Source organism: Hemibagrus wyckioides, linkage group LG06, assembly GCF_019097595.1.
Source record: "Hemibagrus wyckioides isolate EC202008001 linkage group LG06, SWU_Hwy_1.0, whole genome shotgun sequence".
NCBI lineage: Eukaryota > Metazoa > Chordata > Actinopteri > Siluriformes > Bagridae > Hemibagrus > Hemibagrus wyckioides.
Genome location: NC_080715.1, coordinates 24,647,021 through 24,667,681, shown reverse-complemented (window position 1 = coordinate 24,667,681; position 20,661 = coordinate 24,647,021). Strand labels below are relative to the sequence as shown.

At 38.2% G+C, this 20,661-nt stretch overlaps 1 protein-coding gene across 2 annotated transcripts in view; it reads right to left on the bottom strand.

Annotated features, from left to right (window-relative positions):
- Positions 1–20,661, bottom strand: part of plcl1 (phospholipase C like 1) — a 65,671-nt gene that overhangs the window by 16,160 nt on the left and 28,850 nt on the right. For both annotated transcript variants that reach the window (XM_058392488.1, XM_058392489.1), the window contains exon 2: positions 311–934. In XM_058392488.1, coding sequence (XP_058248471.1) covers positions 311–934 — 624 coding nt within the window. The remainder of the gene's footprint in view (positions 1–310; positions 935–20,661) is intronic.

Below are 20,661 nucleotides of genomic sequence, written 5' to 3'. Positions count from 1 at the left end.
ACGCTTTTAGGAACGGTTCAAAACATGAACAGCTAGTATAGTAATAGTAATAGCTACAAATATTCAATCATTCAAATCTAGTATCGAGGTCTAGCTCTAAAAAACAATTGGTTAACATTAACATTTTACAAATATTATGTTTCAGAATTTGTTCAAACTGTGAAAAACAATTCAAATGTCCAAGTTTACCAATAAGAATTTCAATTAAAAGTTTTTAGATTTTTGAGCATTTAATTATACTGCACTCAATTTCAGTACCGATAATGGCAAACAAATCATGTCTGTTCAATCCAGTGCAACCCTGTCTCACCTTTGCTTCCTTAATTCCAGGGCATAATCTGCAGATGGTAGCCACAGCTATGTCCTCTGACACAATTCCATGCCCATCCTCATCTCCCAGGGCAAACTCTGCTGCCAGCCAATCCCTCCTCAACTTGCTTCCCACACTTCTCTCTCCTACTCCTCCATCTCCCCCACTTCCACCAGACAAGGCTCCAGGGTGGGACACCAAATACCTCAAACCAGTCACCCAGATGTTTGCTACATCAGGCGACAGTGCCACCAGGTCCAGGGACTGATAATCATCTCCATGAATGATGGAAAAGGCAGCCTCTTCAGCCAGGTGATCTGATGGACCATTATGAAGAAAGGTTTCAGTGCTTTTACCAGTGCGGACCTCACGGATAGAGGAAATGTCCAGTCGAGCACGGTCTGCATCCTTTTTTGAAGGCTCCCAACGCAGGCAGGCTTGTTCAGGGTCCAAGGTGTAGAAACGGCAATAAATGCGCATGTTGGGACGTACTTTTTTTAGCTCACAACCCCCCTGCATGAAGGCCAAACAGTCGGCTGCGCTGCTCACTTTCTTTTCTGATGGCATGCTGCTGAACGAGACTGTCTTCTTGCGCCCACCTCCAACTTTGGTGACCGAAGGGTCCTACAGGGAAAAGAGCATGAGTTGGGTTCAGTTATGATTCTGGAGAAATGTTTTGGACATTGAAAGGTTTTAAAAGTATTTGGCTGAAAATGTAATTGATTTTAGATGCTAAATTAATGTTATACATTGTATTATGTATGCAATATTATACAACAATATTGTACCACATTCTACTCCATTCCAGCATGTTATGTCAAAAGAATCATTTTATATCAAATAACTAAAACTACACACATAATGATTAGGAATCACAAATAGGATCATTTAAATTTTTTCACCTATAAGCTGCAATTGAAAGCAAGAAAAGGTTGACTTTGAAGGTTTGCTTTGAAGAACAGTTTGGAAATCAATCAAACTCCTTGTCACATCAGCCCAGGACATTACACCTTCCTACTAGCAAAGGTCCCCCTCCCCTGAGTGCTGAACTACTTCCACTTCTGTATGAACGGTGTATAAAGCAAACTAAAACATTCATTGTGAAGTCTTGCCAACTGCACATTTTCTAAGCCTTGTATGTAGTGAATGCTTTTCCTGTGTTTTGACCACACAGGTGGTCAAAACACACTTTCTCCCAATTGCTTTTTTTGTTTCATGCTTGATGTGTGTTGACCACTGTCCTCCTACAACCTTGATCTTAGACCGTGTAATGGTTTGTCATGTAAAAAACCTCCAGCAAACCTCAAACCTCTTTCTAGTCCTGTGTGTTATGCTCCTTCAGTTCCTCTATGATAAATGTGCTCTATTTTTCCTCCATGTGTTCTCATACATTACTGACCCATTCTCTGTTCTACCTCCTGAAGCTGTTGTTGCTCTGATGAAAGGCACAGCAGTGTGTAGAAATATCAGAGTGGTTAGGGCAAATACAGAATATTTTTACAAAAAAAACCTCCATGTCCTCTCTGTTTTATCTTCTTTTGCCGCAATGCTCATATATGCACTTGTCAAAGTGACCAGTTGTCAAAGTTATGCACAGGACTACATCTCTCAACTCCCTATATACAGCGGTGTGCAGTGGCTTTGGGGCCTCATTCAACTACTTCTTTAACCTAACTTCAGCTAACATATTACATATTAATCCCTATTAATTTCTTCATGGGTCTATACAAATTTTGTTTGTTTCTTTATTTGTTTGTGTAAGATATGCCATCTCTCTTGTTCCATATATATGTGTACAATTCAGAGGTGAACAAGTGGTGGTAGCCCTAGCTTTTGCCTGATCAGTAATACAAGCAGCAGAACACAACGTCCAGCTTCCAGAAGTTGCCATTCAGCAGACAGACAGGAGAAACTTTCGGGACACTTTTTTTTTAACATAATAAAGGTTCCAGCTCAAAATAAATAAGACAGCAGAACCTGGAGGAGAAACTGCAGCTCCTCAGACTGTCATCTGTCTCAGTCTGTCTGGCTCATTACATGGCTAGCAGATGTCATTCAAACCTGCTTGTTGCTCTGGATCAGGACTCAGCAGATGAGCCAGAACCAGCCACAGAACATCCAGATCAGGGAGTCTTAGACCCTTAGAACAGCTATAAGGTAAAGGTAGAAAGGTAGAGAAACTCATCCGTAAATAGTTGAGCCAGCAACAATTATTGTGTATGGCTCTGGGCCTAGAGGCATTATTGTTGCTGGTACTAAGGACACTGAGGTGAGCACAAGAATGTGGGTAGGTTCATGCTTCCCTGCAATGCACACTAAATCAAATATTCTCAATGAAATCCTGCTGTCTTTAGCAAAGCTGTAAATATATTATACTGGTGTTTAAGGTTACTTACATATGAAACTTAATCTCCCTATGCATGCTTCATTTTCTTTCATTTTTTATTAAAAATTTAGTTTTTTTCTTTTCTTTTTTCTTTTATTAGACTCTTGCTAGAGAGTCAGCACTAAGCACCATGTAAAATGATGAGACATAAGTGGTGGTAAGTGGTAGTAGTGGATGGGAAGATGAGTAATGGCTGACGTATGGTATGTAGTGAAAATGGTATGAATAGTGGGATGAAAGGTAGCAAGAAGAAGAATAAGCAGCAGCTTACCTGTTGCTCAAATTAGCCTAAATATTGAAGAAAAGGAAAGTGTAGGATGGGAATAGTTCTATAAATTATTGCAACAGCATGGCATATCCCCAGCTGAATAAAAATAGAAAGTATAAACAAGTCACCTGCACAGTGGATTGGCACTGGGAGATAAAGTGAGGTTAAATTCCTAGCCTAATTCTCACAAAAAAATATATAAGGAGGGTAACAGAGAGGAGATAATGGTCAGTAAAAGGGGAAAGTCTGAGGAAAAGAGTCAAATAATATCAGATGTTAGAAAGCAACGACAGGCCCAAATCATGTGCAAAATGAAAACAAAGGAATAGAACAACAAAATGAGATTCAAGTTGATCCTCCTGGCCTCTGGCTGTGAGAAACCACCTTTATTTGTTGCTTAACTGCTTAGACCCATGTCTTTCTGAGTGTTCTGGATTATCTTCTATACGACTATACTACAACTATATCATCTATATAACTAGGTTAATTCACACATCAAACACATCTGTCTCTATCATGACAGAACAGTAAAGACTATACTGAAAAATGCACGTGGTGGAGCCAGTTTAGGGTTATTTTTAGCACATTAATAAGATAAACTATAAATCAATTGTCATGAAAGGTCATGGGGAGCCTATTGAGAGATCTGTCCTCAGTAGAAATTTGTGAGTAAGCAAAGATCAAAGAACGATGAAACAGAGGCTGGCTGAGCCATTGGAAACAGCGTGGTAACAATATAATGCAATTAAACATTGATTATTCCATTTTCAAACAACTCATTAGCCATTCTAGGAACAATGCTGTTGAGACAATAAACCATGACTCCCTTCTGATTAAAGAACTCTATATTGTGTGCTTCCCCCTCTTGTGCCATCAACTGATCTATTATGGCTATATGGCATTAACCTAGTTACCACAAGCCGACCCCATCACCCTTAACCACTCATTCCATCACCTTATGCTGCATATAATATGTTTCTCCAATGCAGCTTGAATTCAGCTAATGACCATTCTCCAAAATTAGCACCCTCCGCAGCATGGTAATCCCACAGCTAATCCAAGTCATATGGAGTAACAGTAATTCTAAGGTGGCAGTGAACTTGGATTAGCCTACAATGAGTTCCGGTGCTCGACAATCCAATTGTGTGACAAAATATCTTGCAGTAATGAAATTAATTTTTTAATAGACTTTTTGATATATCAGAAATAAAGGTGTGCTTTGGGACTGGGATCCCACAGAACCCACAGCACCCAACAAAAATGTTTCAGAACATTAAGAAGGAGAGATGGAGTGTGCAGTCAGATATTAAACTCACAGGATAAACAAAGGCTATGTTGATTAACATGGAAGTGCACTGAGTGCAATACATTTAACATGTTCATTCATTCATCTATAGTAATTACTTTATCTTGGTCAAGGTCTCTTTCATTTCAGTTACTAAGTTGTTTATATTTGGAAAACAATCCAAAAGATTCTCTAGCAAATATTGGTGGCAATTACTAACAAAAATAATAATTGCAGGAGTTGGAGGGACTGGTCAAACTTTCTGCAAGTGCGGGTGGGATTGGTCAGAATTCCCTCTGGAGCAGACAATAGCTGGACTAAAAAAAGACATGCTCACACCTTTTAGTCACAAACATGTGGACCAAAAATGTTGCAAGGAGATTTACTGGATACTTGTTAACCAGATAGGACATGACAATATAAGCAATTACATTCACCTACTGCAAAGATATGCAGTTTAAGAAGTTAGGTGATTAATGCTTCTCATCAGACCACCCAAGTGTACAAAATTATTATAAACAGTTCAAATCAGAGACATGAACTGATTAAGCTGCTTGTATACACCATACTACAGGAGACCACGTAGTCCAAATAACCTGGTTCTTCAGTTACTTGGATCCAATTTGAAAAGTCAACAATGGAGCTTTTAGCACTCACACTGGGTCTTAAATTGTTTTAGAACGAAGTAGTAGTTGTAAGGATTATCAGGGCTTTAAGGCCAGTCTTCTAAACTAGATGTAAGACTGATACTGATAAATTTAAGGCCTGAACATCATACATATCAGCTCCACTGTTTTCAGAAAACATGTATACCTGATTAAATGCTTCAAATCTCAAAATATACATGTATGGTAGTGTTCAATGAAATGTACCAGGTATATAACACCAACGAATGGTCCTTGAAAGTTATCCCGGGTTTCTTTAATCAGACGTAACAGTTTACATATCTTGTTAATACAAGATGCTGAAAAGAAGATGAAAAAGACCTCTTTTGACAAAAGAAAATCCCTAGAAAAACCTCTTTTCCACCATTTTCACATGAGGGTAAAAGAAGTTTTCTTGCAGCTGACATATATTATAATGGTCTCACACAAATGAGCATGCAGCACTAATTGCTGCCCATTTCCATAATCAGGGCTCCTCTTTTCACAGCCCTGAATGCAGCCCACATAAGCTACAGAGCTTCCACCAGCCTACACAGAGCTTCCACTCAGAAAACAATCGCCCACAACACTGGGCCCTCTTCCAAGAAGTCTTCACTAAGGAGAGAGAGAACTCTGATGTGCTGCTCACTCTATCAACTGCTTACCAAGTCCTCATTCCAAGAGCTGATTTCCAAGCATTATTTACTTTCTAAAAAAATCTTGTTAGGCTTCTAGAGATTTCATGGCTGCCAGAGTGCCTGGTCTTCCTGACAGAAGAGAGAGTAAGTTAAGACAGGGTTTCTATTGTCCTTATACTCTACAAGATGGCTGGAGGGCAGTGGAACAATGCTGACTGTAATCAGGATTTCTCTGCTGGTTTTAGATCAGTTCTTCCTCCCAGCATCTTTGCATCTAAACAGACCAGGCTAAGCATCAGTTGTTACTTTTAAAGGGATAAGCAGTGGATCTATGCTGAAAGCTTGCAAAATGTTTGTCATTTGCTGCTTTATGTCCAGGAGACTTTCACTGGCACTATAAGGATTGACTGTAATGTCTCTTCACTAAATAACCACTGTCAACTTTGTCAAAACAATCCATGGTCTAATGAGGAACTGCACAAACAGAAAACTAAGTTTATTAACAAGACTGGCATTATTTAATGCATTGGCTATCATGAACAAACCATGAACTTGGTCCATCATCAGTAACATAAACACAATAACTCACATTTGTATTTTTTTTCATTTAACTATGAACTGAATGAGCAAAAACATTACAGATTCATTAACCAATGTTTATTATCCCATCAGTCCGTAAAAATGATCTCACATTGAGCAAAATGAATGAATTAATGATCATGTATGTAGTTGTTATCTGCCAAATAAGTCTAAACTGAGGTTGAACAGTAAGTTTCAGTACTTTCAGTACAGTAGTTTTCAACATGCTGTAATTTTATTTTTTATTTATTTGGACAAATTTTTTTTAGTCATGGGTTTAGTAAACAGTCAGATTAGTCAAAGAGTTAGTCAAAACGACAGTACATGTGTTAACTAGCATTGCAATAAATCTGACACAACTGACCTTGCTATCACACAAATGTTATACAAATAATGAAGTGTTATTCCACTTACACCACAGTGATTTTCCAACAAGTACAACAGTATAATTTAATAATGAAAGACACATCACCCTGTTTATGGGTTATAGTTACAGTTAATGTTGTGGAATGCATACAAGGCAAGTTTGTTCCCGTTAACAATGAATAACAGCCACCAGCATATCCTTTTCTCACTCTTGAAGTTAGTCAGGCAAAAACTGTAGGTTGTCACGTTACCGAGAAACCAAAAAGTGTAAATTGCTCTGCCCTTAAAGGAGAAGTTCACTTCTAGAACAAAAAGCTACAAATAATTTACTCACCCTCTTGTCATCCAAGATGTTCATGTCTTTCTTTCTTCAGTCAAAGAAATTATGCGTTTTGAGGAAAACATTTCAGGATTTTTCTCCATATAGTGGACTTTAATGGTGCCCCCGAGTTTGGTGCCAACTCCGAAGTTGTTGTGTGTGGAATGACATAAAGTTATACATAGTTGACTGACATAAAGACATATAACTTTGTGTCATTCCACACTCAAAAACTTAGGAGCGGTCCTCCTTCTCCACACTAGTGGCCTTTCGAGACTTTTCGACATGTTTACGTAGTACGTAGTGTCGCAGGCGCGAGTGCTAGACGAGCTTTGTGGTTAAAAAGTATACATTTTTTCTAAGAAATTGACCGATCGTTTGGCTAGATAAGACCCTTCTTTCTCAGCTGGGAACATTCAGAGCCCTTTGAAGCTGCATTTAAACTGCATTTTGGTTCAAACGGTCAAACTCGTGGGCACCACTGAAGTCCACTCTGTGGAGAAAAATCCTGAAATGTTTTCCTCAAAACACATAATTTCTTTATGACTGAAGAAAGAAAGACATACATGAACATCTTGGATGACAAGGGGGTGTGTAAATTATTTGTAGATTTTTGTTCTGGAAGTGAACTTCTCCTTTAAGACTTTCTGGTGCTGGGAAACTTTACAAAATACTCTGACCGCTGACACCAGATACTCCTTCCGTAGATGATATATAAACAATGCCTGCCAAAATGCTTCACCAATTCAGTGATTAATGAATATAAAGTTGAATTTCTTTGATGATGTGAAGTGGCCACCATAAAAGTCTATGTGAATGAGCAGTTACTATAGAAACAATAACATATTTAAATTAGCACATTATATAAAGCTTTCATGCATGGTATAGCTAGAATAACTGTCCAGACCTTGCTGTTATTTAAAATGAATGTATACTTTAAAGATTGCAGAATTCAATTGTATAGTCTTGTAAAATTTTCTATTGCATAAGGTAATGGTGTGTTGACATTAACTAATGCACTAAATAACAACAATTAAGTTAACCTTAGTGTAAAGCATTAAAAAATATTAACTAAGATTTATGAAGATTTCTTTCCTTCTCTTTTCACACAAGTTGCATTACAATGGAATTGAGAGTGTATATTTACCATCTTTTTTAATTCAGGCAAATGTCCGTTAAATTTTTATTTTTCAAGTTTTTTTATTTTCTATGCCATTTTCTAATTCTATAAAATATGTGAGTCTGTAGTCTTTTAGACAAAAGTACTTACTATAAATTTACTTACTATAAATAAAAAAATACTATAGTATTTGTACAATGCATAATTTATAAAAAATAAATAAATAAATAAAATAAAGACAAATATTTACTCATCAATCTATTTGTACTATACATCATTAATAAAAAAAAATAAATAAAGAAAAATACTAATTAATCAGTTCTATAGCATTTGTATTATACATAATTAATAAAAAAATATATATATATAAATACATAATAATAATTAATCTATTCTATAATATATGTACCATACACATGCTTGCCTAATATCCAGAATAAGTCTGGCATTATAATAACTTGGTACTTAACATGTTTTTCATGTTAAGACATTTTGTTATTAAAATGACTGTTTTTATAGATAGGAACTGGTCAGCCAAGTTACAGGGATTCCTAACTGATTTCTTAATGCTACGTTGCTTCTGGTGAAACCACTGGCTCTTTGCCTGTTGCTAAAACCCATGTATTAAAATCACTCTGTATTCCTACCTAAAGGAAAGTTTCACTCCATCCTCTATTCACTCAAACTCATTATTCACTTAAACAAAAACTAATATGATTTATACATGAAATTCTTTCCACATTATAAATAAATGTACCTTTACATTTCTGTTAACATTTCTAGAAAGCCTTGTTATGACACACTGTATGTATTTATTATATTTCACATCTTTTTTTTTTATTTCAAATAAAGTTACAAAGCTATTACGCTTCTAAAAAAATGCAACCATACTTCATTGCTACATTAGCAATATGCTGTTCATTACACTGCTCATACATTACATAATGATTCACCTAAGCTTTACTAAATTAAAAGACTGACATGTTCTGGAGGATTAGGAGTTCAAAACATCTCCTAGGGTATCACTGAATCCACAGGCTTTGACTTTCACTTTCCTGCCTTTGAAGGACCACAGGACACATCCTGGATTCTGCAGGGGAGCCTTATCTACAGTAAGCATGCACTGAGGGAATCAGTCTAATTACACTGGGTGAAGAAGCACTCAGATGCTCTGCAAACCCCTCCTCACTCTGAGTGCACCCAATAAACAACGTTGGGTCATTCAGTAAACAATAACAGTCATGCTAATAAAAAGACAAGTTCAAGACATCACAATGCATTTTAGGAGAAGATTCTCATTTGGAAACATAAGAAAGAATATTTAATTTTAATTTGTTTGGTGGTTTGAATGCTGTACGTGGAAGCATAAATGACACAAACTGAACCATTACCTCTCTGAAAAAAGGTTATTAAACTGTACAATTTCTTGTCAATAGGGTGGTGCCCTCAAAGGTACACCTTAAGTACCTTTATTATGCATTATGCATCTTTTACCTAGAAATGTGTATATGCTTCTTCAAAGCTTGACTCTAAAAGGCATTTATGGTCCAAAAAAGCTTTTCTTTTACAGGCACACTTTTTAAATATCCAGATTTCGACAGGAAAGATAAACATTAAAGGGAAAAAAAGATTCAAGATGTGAAAACAGCTCAAAGAAAAAAAAAAAAAAAAAAATATATATATATATATATATATATATATATATATATAAAGAAGAAAAATGAAACCTGGTCCCTGTAAGTACACAGTGTACAACAGAATGTAAGATTGTTTGAGTTGGCATTAAATTTGTTTAACAGAGCATTACTTCAAATTTGAACTATATTATTGCAAATGGAGTTCATCTAAGCTGCCTAGCAACCAGGCATGAAGGGCAAATGTTCAGGAAATAAAACATTAATGGCAGCATTTTCTATTATATCAACAACAAAAGAACCCTTCCAGACCCCTTTCACTGTATACCTGGGCCAAGATTTTATTTATTTAAGATTAAGCGACTCAGGTTGAAGTAGGTTGTAGACAAGGCTATATTTTTTTTAGCAGGCACGGAGGTTCAAGGACTCCTTGACTGAATGCACAGAGTACAGTGACTAAGCTCCATTCCACCGGGTGCCTACAGCCCTAAGGAGTTGCTTTAAACAAATTGCTAATTAGCAAAAGCTCATTTCTGACCTTGTGGTAATTACAGAAGACAATACCACATGGGGAACCTGAGTAAGGATCAGGCATGGCATGGCACCTGCTAATAGACAGAGGAATCTTTGTCACAATTATATCCTGTTTTGGGAGATTTATTTGCTGGTAATATGCTCAGCTGGATGTGTGAGCATGTGTTGGTGAAGATGCCAGTGGCTATGTATCAGAGCAAGTGAAGCACTGAGTTCTTCACGGCATGCCAAGCAAGTCACTGAGGCCACTATTGTCGAGTGAGAGAAAGAGTTTGAGCTTTTCTAACTGATAAATAGGCTGGAGGATTAAAGGGATTGCTCAGCACTCAGTCCATCAGTGGTGAAGCTAATTTAGCAAAACTCAGGTACTTCACATTGCTACTACTCTATGCTCACAACAAGAAAACAAAGACAAGGGCAGCTCAATGGGGGTTTAATGAAAAGAACCATGTGAAACTGCATTTGCAGTCAAAACAATGACAAACCTTTCAATTTTCCCAAACCAACCAAGTAATAATTCTGTTTATGAAAACTAAAATGAAAAATATTCCTCTGCAAAACTTGTTCCTCTGTAAAACTTATTCCATGATTAAAGAAAAAGATCCACAAATTTAAGCGAACACCGCAACATTCTGTGAAAATGTTTCTAAATTAAGACAGATTTTCCACAGTTATGCGCCAATCATGTGACATCACAACATTTATTTATTTAGCCAAAGCCCTATTTGATTTGCATGCATCGAACATAAATACATGGATTCTAATATCATAGAAATAATTACATACACTGACCAGGCATAACATTATGACCTAATATTGTGTTGGTCAAACTTTTGCTGCCAAAACAGCCATGACCCCGTCATGCACTGTGAATTATGACACCATTCTATCAGAACCACTGTTCCTTCCTTGAACCACTATTGGTAGATACTGACTACTACAGACCGGGGACACCCCACAAGAGCTGCAGTTTTGGAGATGCTCTGATCCAGTCGTCTAGCCATCACATCTGGCCCTGTTCAAACTCGCTCACATCCTTACACTTGTCCATTTTTCCTGCTTCGAACACATAAACTTTGAGGACAAAATGTTCACTTGTTGCCTAATATATCCCACCCACTAACAGGTGCCATGATGAGGAGATAATCAGTGTTATTCACTTCACCTGTCAGTGCTCATAATGTTATGCCTAATTGGTGTATGTGCCCACAATGGGAACACATGAGGAGTTTAAAAGAAGAATCCTGTGCTTATCCACCAATTCAAGTAAAAGCACAAAAACTGTAAATTACATGGCAAATTTGACAAAAATCAAACATTTTTGAGCTCAACAATAAAAAAAAAAAAATCCTTGAGGGACAGAACCTGCTTTATCCCTTACAGAAAAGACTAGCAAATTGGCAGAAATTTTATTTTATTAGGCTTAGGATTTGTAGAGTAATACTATTGTTAATGTTTCATTGTTTGCACGGAAGGAATACACTTTAACACACTTTGGGTTGGATGCTAGTCCATCACAGGACACCATGTGCACACTCACTTGCATTAAGGGGCAATTTAGTGATGCCAATCCACTGATCTGCATGGTTGTGCCTGTAATGTTTCAGCCATTGCATAACATTAATTTAGTGAAAACATTTCAAAGACAGAGAAAAGCTTTAGGAATCACAAAATGGCACAGGATTTGGTAGAATTGTCTGGTGTTCAATTTAATCAGAAATGAAAACATTTGTATTATGGAAACTGACTAAGAAACTAAGAAACCTAACAACCAAAGCTAACAGAATCCATATATATGATGAGTTGCCCTTTTAGGGAAATGGGCAAAACTGATCAGCTTCTAATCATTTGTTACCAATCAAAGTTTATTGCTGTTATAAAACACACTGTTGGTATCTTTCTATGAGATAAAGGCTTATTGTGGCATGCAGTAATTTATCTCAATATCTGTATTATATCACCACATTCTTCAGCCCTAAGCCAGAGGCAGCAAGGACAAAGAGAATGTTCCTGGGACATCATGAGGAAAGTCCTGAAGAGGAACCAGACTGTTTTTGGTGACACCGGATAGCAGTATTAAAAATCTTTGCAGTATATAGCTGTATAGAGAAACAGCAAACATGTGCTGAACAAACATGTGCTGGAATGTTTGCTATTTTGAAAATGATATACAATATGTACTGTACAGAGAATAAGGTGTACGTGAGAATCGGTTCCCAGATGGACTAACGCCTACCCTTAAATTAATTTGAACACTGTGCAATTTTTCCTCCTAGTCTTTCTAATCCCATGTGTGAGTCGAGATCCAAAACAAATAAAACATTGTCTCACTGTCCAGTTATTTACAAACTACATGGCATATGGAGGCATAAAGCCTGTTGGAAAGTGATTAGAGATCTGAGGAAACTTGCTCAAAGGGTTGCTTATGAAGAATTTTATGATTTCTGTCTGTTCTGACCCCCTTAATGGTTCACAGAGGCATTTATTTCTGCCTGTTTTACACATTTAGAGATAGGAACCCAACAGTGAGGTCATTAATGAGCTAGAATCCATGAGAATGAATGCCACCACATCATTTTTTTTTTTTTTGTAGCAGCTGAGCTTTTAATAACGATGTGGGTATGACAGTTTCTGACAGCTTCATGATGACTACTGAACTAAAACTGACTGCATTACAGCAGAAAAGGCAGCTGGAATCACCACTATAAACCTGACAGCAGACTTATGATTCAATTCAACATTGTGCTTCAAACAAATGATTCTGACCCTTTGTAGGTGCTGGGAACAACAGACAAATCCTGGGGATTAATCCAAGGTGGATCAAGGGGTTGATATAATGTCTGTCAGAGTTGCCATGTGATTTTATTTACTCTGTAGCTGTATTAAAACCTGATTGTGGATCATCACTCAAAACCATGTGTCTGTGTTAACCTTTGTGCCATCTGTATGCTTATTACACTTAATACACTCTAGTAAAGCACACCAAGGTTAGTTTAGAAAAAAAGACACCTTTACATTTCCAATTTGTGAATATAATTACAGCAGGAAAAGCAGCTGATCTTCCTCCCATGCAGAAAACACAAGGGATTTGGGCCTGACTCCCACACACTAAGGCAAGGTCACATTGATTCCAGCTGAAAGCATTGAACTCGACACAGTGAAACTAAAATGTGATGTGATATTGAAACTGAACCTTAATCCAAAATTTTAAAAATTACCCTACGAGTACAAAAGGGCCCAATTAGTGTAGATTAATAACAAGTAGTAAGGCTTCAAAATCGCTTTATCCAAATTTTTGTATCCAAAGTACAGATTGACAGATAAACAGAAAAATAATAAGACAGAGAAGTAAAACAGTATGAGGAATGGAGTGGGAGAAGTTAGATGGCATGAAATTAAGTCATTAGACAGGTTCCCTAAGCATAAAGCTTTTATAATTGATCTTTTAATTGTGTATGCAGAAGAAAAAAAATAAACAGTCAGCCATAAATAATCTGAGAGAGGAACAGGAAGTAGTCACTAAGGACAGTGAGCATGGGACTAGCAGAGGAGAGCAAAGGTCTCCCTGAGAGAGAGAGAGAGAGAGAGAGAGAGAGGCGCAGAGGGAGTATGAGAGAACAGCAACAGGGAAGAATCAAAGTGTGTTTGTATGTCTGTGTAATAATGCTGTGGTAAAATTAACCCACAAATCTGAGGAAAACAAACTTCACCACATGACTACAACTGAGTTTTTAGACTGAGGGAACTCTGAATTAGTGAACTAGCATGAATAGATTTTGATAGAGATGCTGGAGCACTTATGTAAATTGGTATGGAAAGGGCCATGTGCTAAATGCTAGAAATGTAAATGATTTGTTCATATAGACATTAAATGCACATAGGCGAGTGTGTGTGTGAGACCCATAGACAGCCTGGCAAAGCCAGAGTGGGCCTCAACAGGACAGCATGAAGGATTCACACACTCCAGTGAGCTCCAGCAGGGGGCTGAAATGCCAACTCCATGACTCAGAGCTCACACACACAGAACCAACACATCAGCAGTCCTCGTCAGGCCTGCAGGAGCTGCTGCGGAAATTGACCCAAATGAAGTGAACGATCACATCTACCCTCCTGCTGTGAGACAGAATTACATTAAACAAACTAGGAAGCTGTTACGACTCTCCAGTCAGCCAACACATGAAACAGCATACTTTACAAAAATAAGACTATAGGCTGGGAGGCTCCACTGAGGTCTTAGTTCCTTCTCATTATTCTGAATACTAAGTAAATGGGCAAGAAAAAAACGACAAGGCTTAAATAATAAAGCACAGAATTATTTGATACACCCATACAGTATATATCCAGTATCACCCTATTCACTGATTCACACATGACCCCACACCTGCGTAGAAGAATAAAAGCAAGACAACAAACCACCGACTGATATGCCGAGAAAGACATACAGATGGAAAGGTAAAGAAGGAGATCAGCAAGGCTGGAGAGAGAAAAGAAAGACATGATGAGGTCAGTGTATTCTCTCTGTGGTAATCTTCAGGAATGTAGTTAAAGGCAAAAAGCGCAAAAGTGTGGTGCACACTGGGGATTGAGACATACAACAAAACTGTGACTGATAATCTGAAGAATTTTTATAGCTCTTAAAAGTATTTTTACAAGCGTTGTTATTTATTTAAAATGTAATAAATGAAAAACACAAGAGCAGACACGTATCTGATTGCCGGCTCTGATCTCCACCCCAAAAGATGAACACAAAAACACGCTTGTGTACAGTCAAAATCATAGGTGACAGATAGCAAAGCATACTTCCTCATTATCCCTTTATATTCAGTATGTCTATGTGCTCACTTTACTGACCCACAAGTACCCTTACAAGTATACAAATTTATGCTTGTCAAGTATTCTTACATATTACTTATAGGTTATATTACAATGTCTAAATAATAGTTTAGTGGTTAAAATGCTCTTAAGCTGCCACTACTGGGTCCTTAACCCTTAGCTGTTGTATAAAAATGTGATGGATTTATGTCTCTCTGGATGAGGGAATCTGCCAAAGGCCATAAATGTAAATATACCTGCAGTAAGGTACTCTAGTATACTGAATAAACAATGGGCTTTGTTTTTTGTTTTTTTTTGCATGAGCTATGATTAAATAATATCTGAATATCTTAACTTATATTTCATCCCATTTATTTAATATTTTTTATAAATTTATATAAAGCTAGTTATACACTCACCAGTCACTTTAATAAGAACTCCTGTACCCCTGCTCATTGATGTGACAGCAGAACAATGCATAAAATCAAGCATATACAGGTCAAGAGCTTCAGTCTACATCAGAGTGATAAAAATGTGTGACCTCTGTGACTTGTGGCATGGCTAGTTGAAGTATTTCTGAAACTGATGATCTCCTGGGATTTTCACACACAACAGTGTCTAGAGATTACACATAATAGTGCAAAACAAATAAAGTGCATGGTGAGTGTATAGGTTTCTGTTGTTCTGTGAATCGCTGTTAACTCCCAGGTGTGGTAAGAAGCACCTGGATACCTTCCTGTTTGCATGCACATGCATGTTGAAATCTTCAATAAAGTTCATCACAGAGTGATGTGTAACACATGAATATTTGCAAGTCAGTAACTTGTCCTGAAACTAGTATTAGATTTCACCTGTCCTAACAGCCACAGGCCATGAGAATCATCTGGATGACGCCAACAATGTGGCAAAAAACAGGCCATTACGACTAGTCATCAAGGTGCTCAGAGATGATGAAGAGACTGACATGGAGAAACCTCCTGGAACAGGAACACACCTACGAATGATGTCCACAGAGGAGAGGAGACACTCCCTGTAAAGTGGCATGTCAGATTTTTATGTACCTTTGTATACACCTAACACCTATACACTGTATTAGCTTTGTGTTTGATTGATGTCTCAATGTCTTTAATACTAAATATTCCTGTTCCTCATTGTGGCAGGCAACATCAGCAGGCTGCAAATGTAATCCCACAATCTTACAATCAGCCTTTTATCCCTCTCTAGTGCATATATTAATGATGCAGCCACATATATTCAGTAAAAGATATACATAAATAGAACCGTTCACTGATAATAATGTTTATGGGATATTCAAAATGTTATGCATGGGTCAACTGTCTGTGTGTGTGTGTGTGTGTGTGTGTGTGTGTGTGTGTGTGCGTGTGTGGGCATGTTTGTTATATCATGTCGAGGACCAAATGTTTCTACAAGGATAGGAATAATCTGACAGCCTTGACCTTTTGGGGACATCTGGCTTTCACCATGAGGAAAACTTTCATGTGTGTATATATCTCAAAGCTTACTACATATGCTTCTGCATAGCCACAGGCCAGTCAGAGTACCCATGCTGACCCCTGTCCACTGCCGAAAGCACCTGCAATGGGTACGTGAGCATCAGAAATGCACACCCTGGAGCAATGGAAAAAGATGGCCTGGTCTGATGAATCACATTTTCTTTTACATCACGAGGATGGCTTAGTACGTGTGTGTTACTTACCTGGGGAAGAGATGACACCAGGATGCACTATGGGAAAAAGGCAAGCAGATGGAGACAGTGTGATGCTCTGCACAATGCTCCGCTAGGAAACCTTGGGTCCCGGCATTCATATTGATGTTACTTTGACACGTACCACCTACCTAAGCAAGTACACCTCTTCATGGCAAAGGTATTCCCTAATGTCAGTGTCCTCTTTCAGCAGGATAATGCTCCCTGACACACTGCAAAAATTGTTCAGAAATTGTTTGAGGAACATGACAAAGTGTTCTAGGTGTTGACTTGGCCTCAAATCTCAATCTGATCGAGCATCTGTGGGATGAGCTGTACAAACAAGTCTGATCCATGGAAGCCTCACATCAAAACGAACAGGATTCTTGGTGCCAGAAACCACAGCACACCTTCAGAGGTCTTGTGGAGTCCATGCTTCAACGGGCCAAAGCTGTTTTATTGGCACACAGGGATCTACACAATATTATACACGTTTTTATGTTGTTATATATAGCTGAGTGAAAGTATGCTGTCTGTGCGAAGTGGCAGCTACCTGTAAGAATGCACAAGCACATCCAGACACCCACACACACTCAACACACACACACACCACACATTATTATTATTTTGATTGTGCCCATTTTTGTGTACAAGGACACTGGGGTGAATGTTGTACTGAGGGAAAATCTCGCACCAACCATGTGTACATTTGTCCCTCTTGAAAGAAAAAGAAAGCTCTTACATAATATAATCTGCTTATGCAACATACAGGAGACCCAGCTACTGGCCTTCCTCCCTTAACGCCTTTCTCTCTCTCTTTCTCTCTCTACTCTCTCTCTCTCTCGCTCTCTCCTCTGGGAAATGACCTCTTCTGTAAATATAACACGCAGTTACATAGGAGTATGCAAATACAGTGAAATCCACTCACAAAAGAGGCATGTACCCCATACCCACAGAAAAAGAACAAACACACACACATACACACACACAACACACAGAGTCACACACAGAGTCACACAGTCACACACAGAGTCACAGACAGACGGTAATACAAGAGACAAAAACTTACCCATACTGCATGTGAGGTCGAAATGTATCCCAACAGAAATTTTGATTCATTTTCCCATTTCACAAACATGCACAGTGACTATATCATATTGCAACACACACACAACCATTGTTTAAACACTCCATATGTCCAATGTTCACATACTCAATCAAAAAGACACAAACACACAATGACACTTTAATAAACACTCCCAGTCCCACATTCGAAAATGTGCATCCTTGGAAACAAATACAAATAAAGTATAATCATGTTTTGTTTACAAAAACCACCCAGTCTCATACACACTCACACACACACACACGCACACAAGCCTTCAGTGTATGTGTTTAAAACACTGCGCTCCAAGTCACTACATATTCATCACTATCACTACAAGTGCAGACTTGTTCATTAGCTGACGCACAACCTCAAACTCTCACTCCCACATACAGACATACACCATGAAGCACTCAAACACCCACACACTCCAAACACACACACACACACACACATACACACACACACACACAGACCAAATTCAGAGGAAACCACAAGATGCTCTCAGGACACATTTAATAAGAAGCCATTCTTAAACAAAAGCTAAAATACAGCATACAAGCCACTTTTGCACACCCACAGTACGAACACACAGGCTAACCGGGCCTGACTCAGCTTAGAGATCAGTAATAGTCGTACTCAAGGTCATTTGGATATAAGATGGATATGTGCTGCTACTGTGGGCTTGATTTATAGACTAGATGTGTGCCTGTGTGTATATGTGCGAATGTATGTGTGGCTATGTGTGTGTTTGGTGCTCAGAGAACAACATGGGAACTGTTAAGAGATCCTGTATTGAGTTCCTATATCATAGGCTTTACTTTTTGCTCAGGCACAAGTGTAATTTAATGGTATAATGCCAGCATAAAATGATCAGCAATGTAAAAGCCACTTTAGTCCACATACAGCATATCAACACCTACAGAAAACCCATTTTGGCTCAAAAGCAATAGTTAAAAGGGTTATTCCTGACGTGACGTGAAGCCTTAGACATTCTTTCCCATTTCTTAAAACCCTGTTATATCACCCTCTGGTACACTACTAACTAAATACTACTGCCATAGTCCTGAATAATGTTTTTCCATAACAAATGAAAACAGACACATATGCACAATACCTACCAAAAGATATAAAACACATGCTGTATGTTTCTACCACTAAAACATCACCATTAAAGTGTAAGTAAAAACTGACCGCATAGTCAAGGTCTCACGGGACCCACCAGAACAAATCATGGCAGCTGGTGGTTTAAACTTTCATGTGAGTGGGAGTGGAATGAATCTCATGGGACAAAGAAAAGCCATGTTAATTAACACCGAAGCATACTGTACACAACCAGTTCCTTAAGCAGTGTTAAGTGATCAGATTACTGCTTTCATTCATTTAATTCATCCATTCATCCATTCATTCCAGGTCCCTGTGATGTAAATTACTCATTTCTTTCTAGTGGAAGAGACTGGTCAAAGCAGGTGGAACTGGTCAAATGCTGTGTGGAACTGAGCGTGGTTTTATCAAATACTTTACTGAGCAGGTGGGTTTGGTCAAACATTCTATGTAAAAGAGTGTAATTGATCAAAAGGTGTGCAGCAAATGGTGGGATTAGTGAAATGTACTGTGCCAGAGGAAAAGATTGGTCAAGTGATGTACAGAAGAGGACAGTTAGGCAAATGTTCTGTGGCAGAAGACAGGATTGGTCAAGTGATCTATAGCAGAGGACAGGACTGGTTCAGTGATCTGCAGAAGAGAAAAGGATTGGTCAATACATCAGGAACCAGGATTGGTCAAGTGATCTATAGCAGAGGATGGGATTGGTCAATACAGCAGACGACAGGCTTGGTCAAGTGATCTCCAGCAGAGGCTGGGATTAGTTAACTGATCTTTAGCAGAGGACAGGACTGGTCAAGTGATCTACAGCAGATGATAGGATTGGTCAAGTGATCTACAGCAGAGGATGGGATTAGTTAATTGATCTTTAGCAGAGGACAGGATTGGTCAAGTGATCTAGAGCAGAGGACAGGATTGGTCAAGTGATCTACAGCAGAGAACAGAATTGGTCAATACATCAAAAGACAGGATTGGTCAAGTGATCAACAGTAGAGGGTGGGATTTTCAAATGTTCTATGTCAGAGGACATGATTGGTCAAGTGATCTACTGCAGAGGGCAGGATTGGACAATGGTTCTACTGAAGCAGGTAGAATTAGTCGTAAGTCCTGCAGGAAATTGGATTGGTGAAATATTCTGTGAGAGAGGGCAGGATTGGTCAAAAATTCTACATAAATCCTGCCCTCCCCCACAGAATCTTTGACCAATCAAACCATCACCTGTAGAATGTTTGATCTATCCAAGCAGAGGTTTGGTCAAACATTCTATGGGAGCAGGTGGAACTTTCTTTCAGTCTTTATACAGGAGTGTGTGGAATTGGTCAAAGGTTGTCTTGGACTTTTCATGATGGACACTGATATTAATATAGAATCGGGTGGGTCAGCCAAATCACACTGCTTGAAAAGACTAATGCTATCCCAAATACTCAGATCTAAATTCTGATCTTATTTGTGGACTTGTTTGCTATACTACAACAATGTAAAGCAACATACAACACACAAACCCCTGACATGGAATAAAAATCTCTTTCCATTTATGGCATTTGGCAGACACCCTTAAACAGAGCAAATTACACTTATCTCATTTATGACTGAATAATTGAGGTTTAAGGGCCTTGCTCAGAGGCCCGGCAGTGGTAGCTTGATTGTGCTGGGATTTAAACTCACATCTTTCTAATCAGTAACACTATTCCTTTATCAGTGAGCTACCACTTTCCCTTCCACTTCCACTTTTCCTCTTTTTTATATATATATATAGCAACAATTACTGACTGATAACATCTCACTACCACTAGCATGTACCACCAGCACTATTCATCCGTACCAGCCCTGTAAACCGTCATTACATTACATG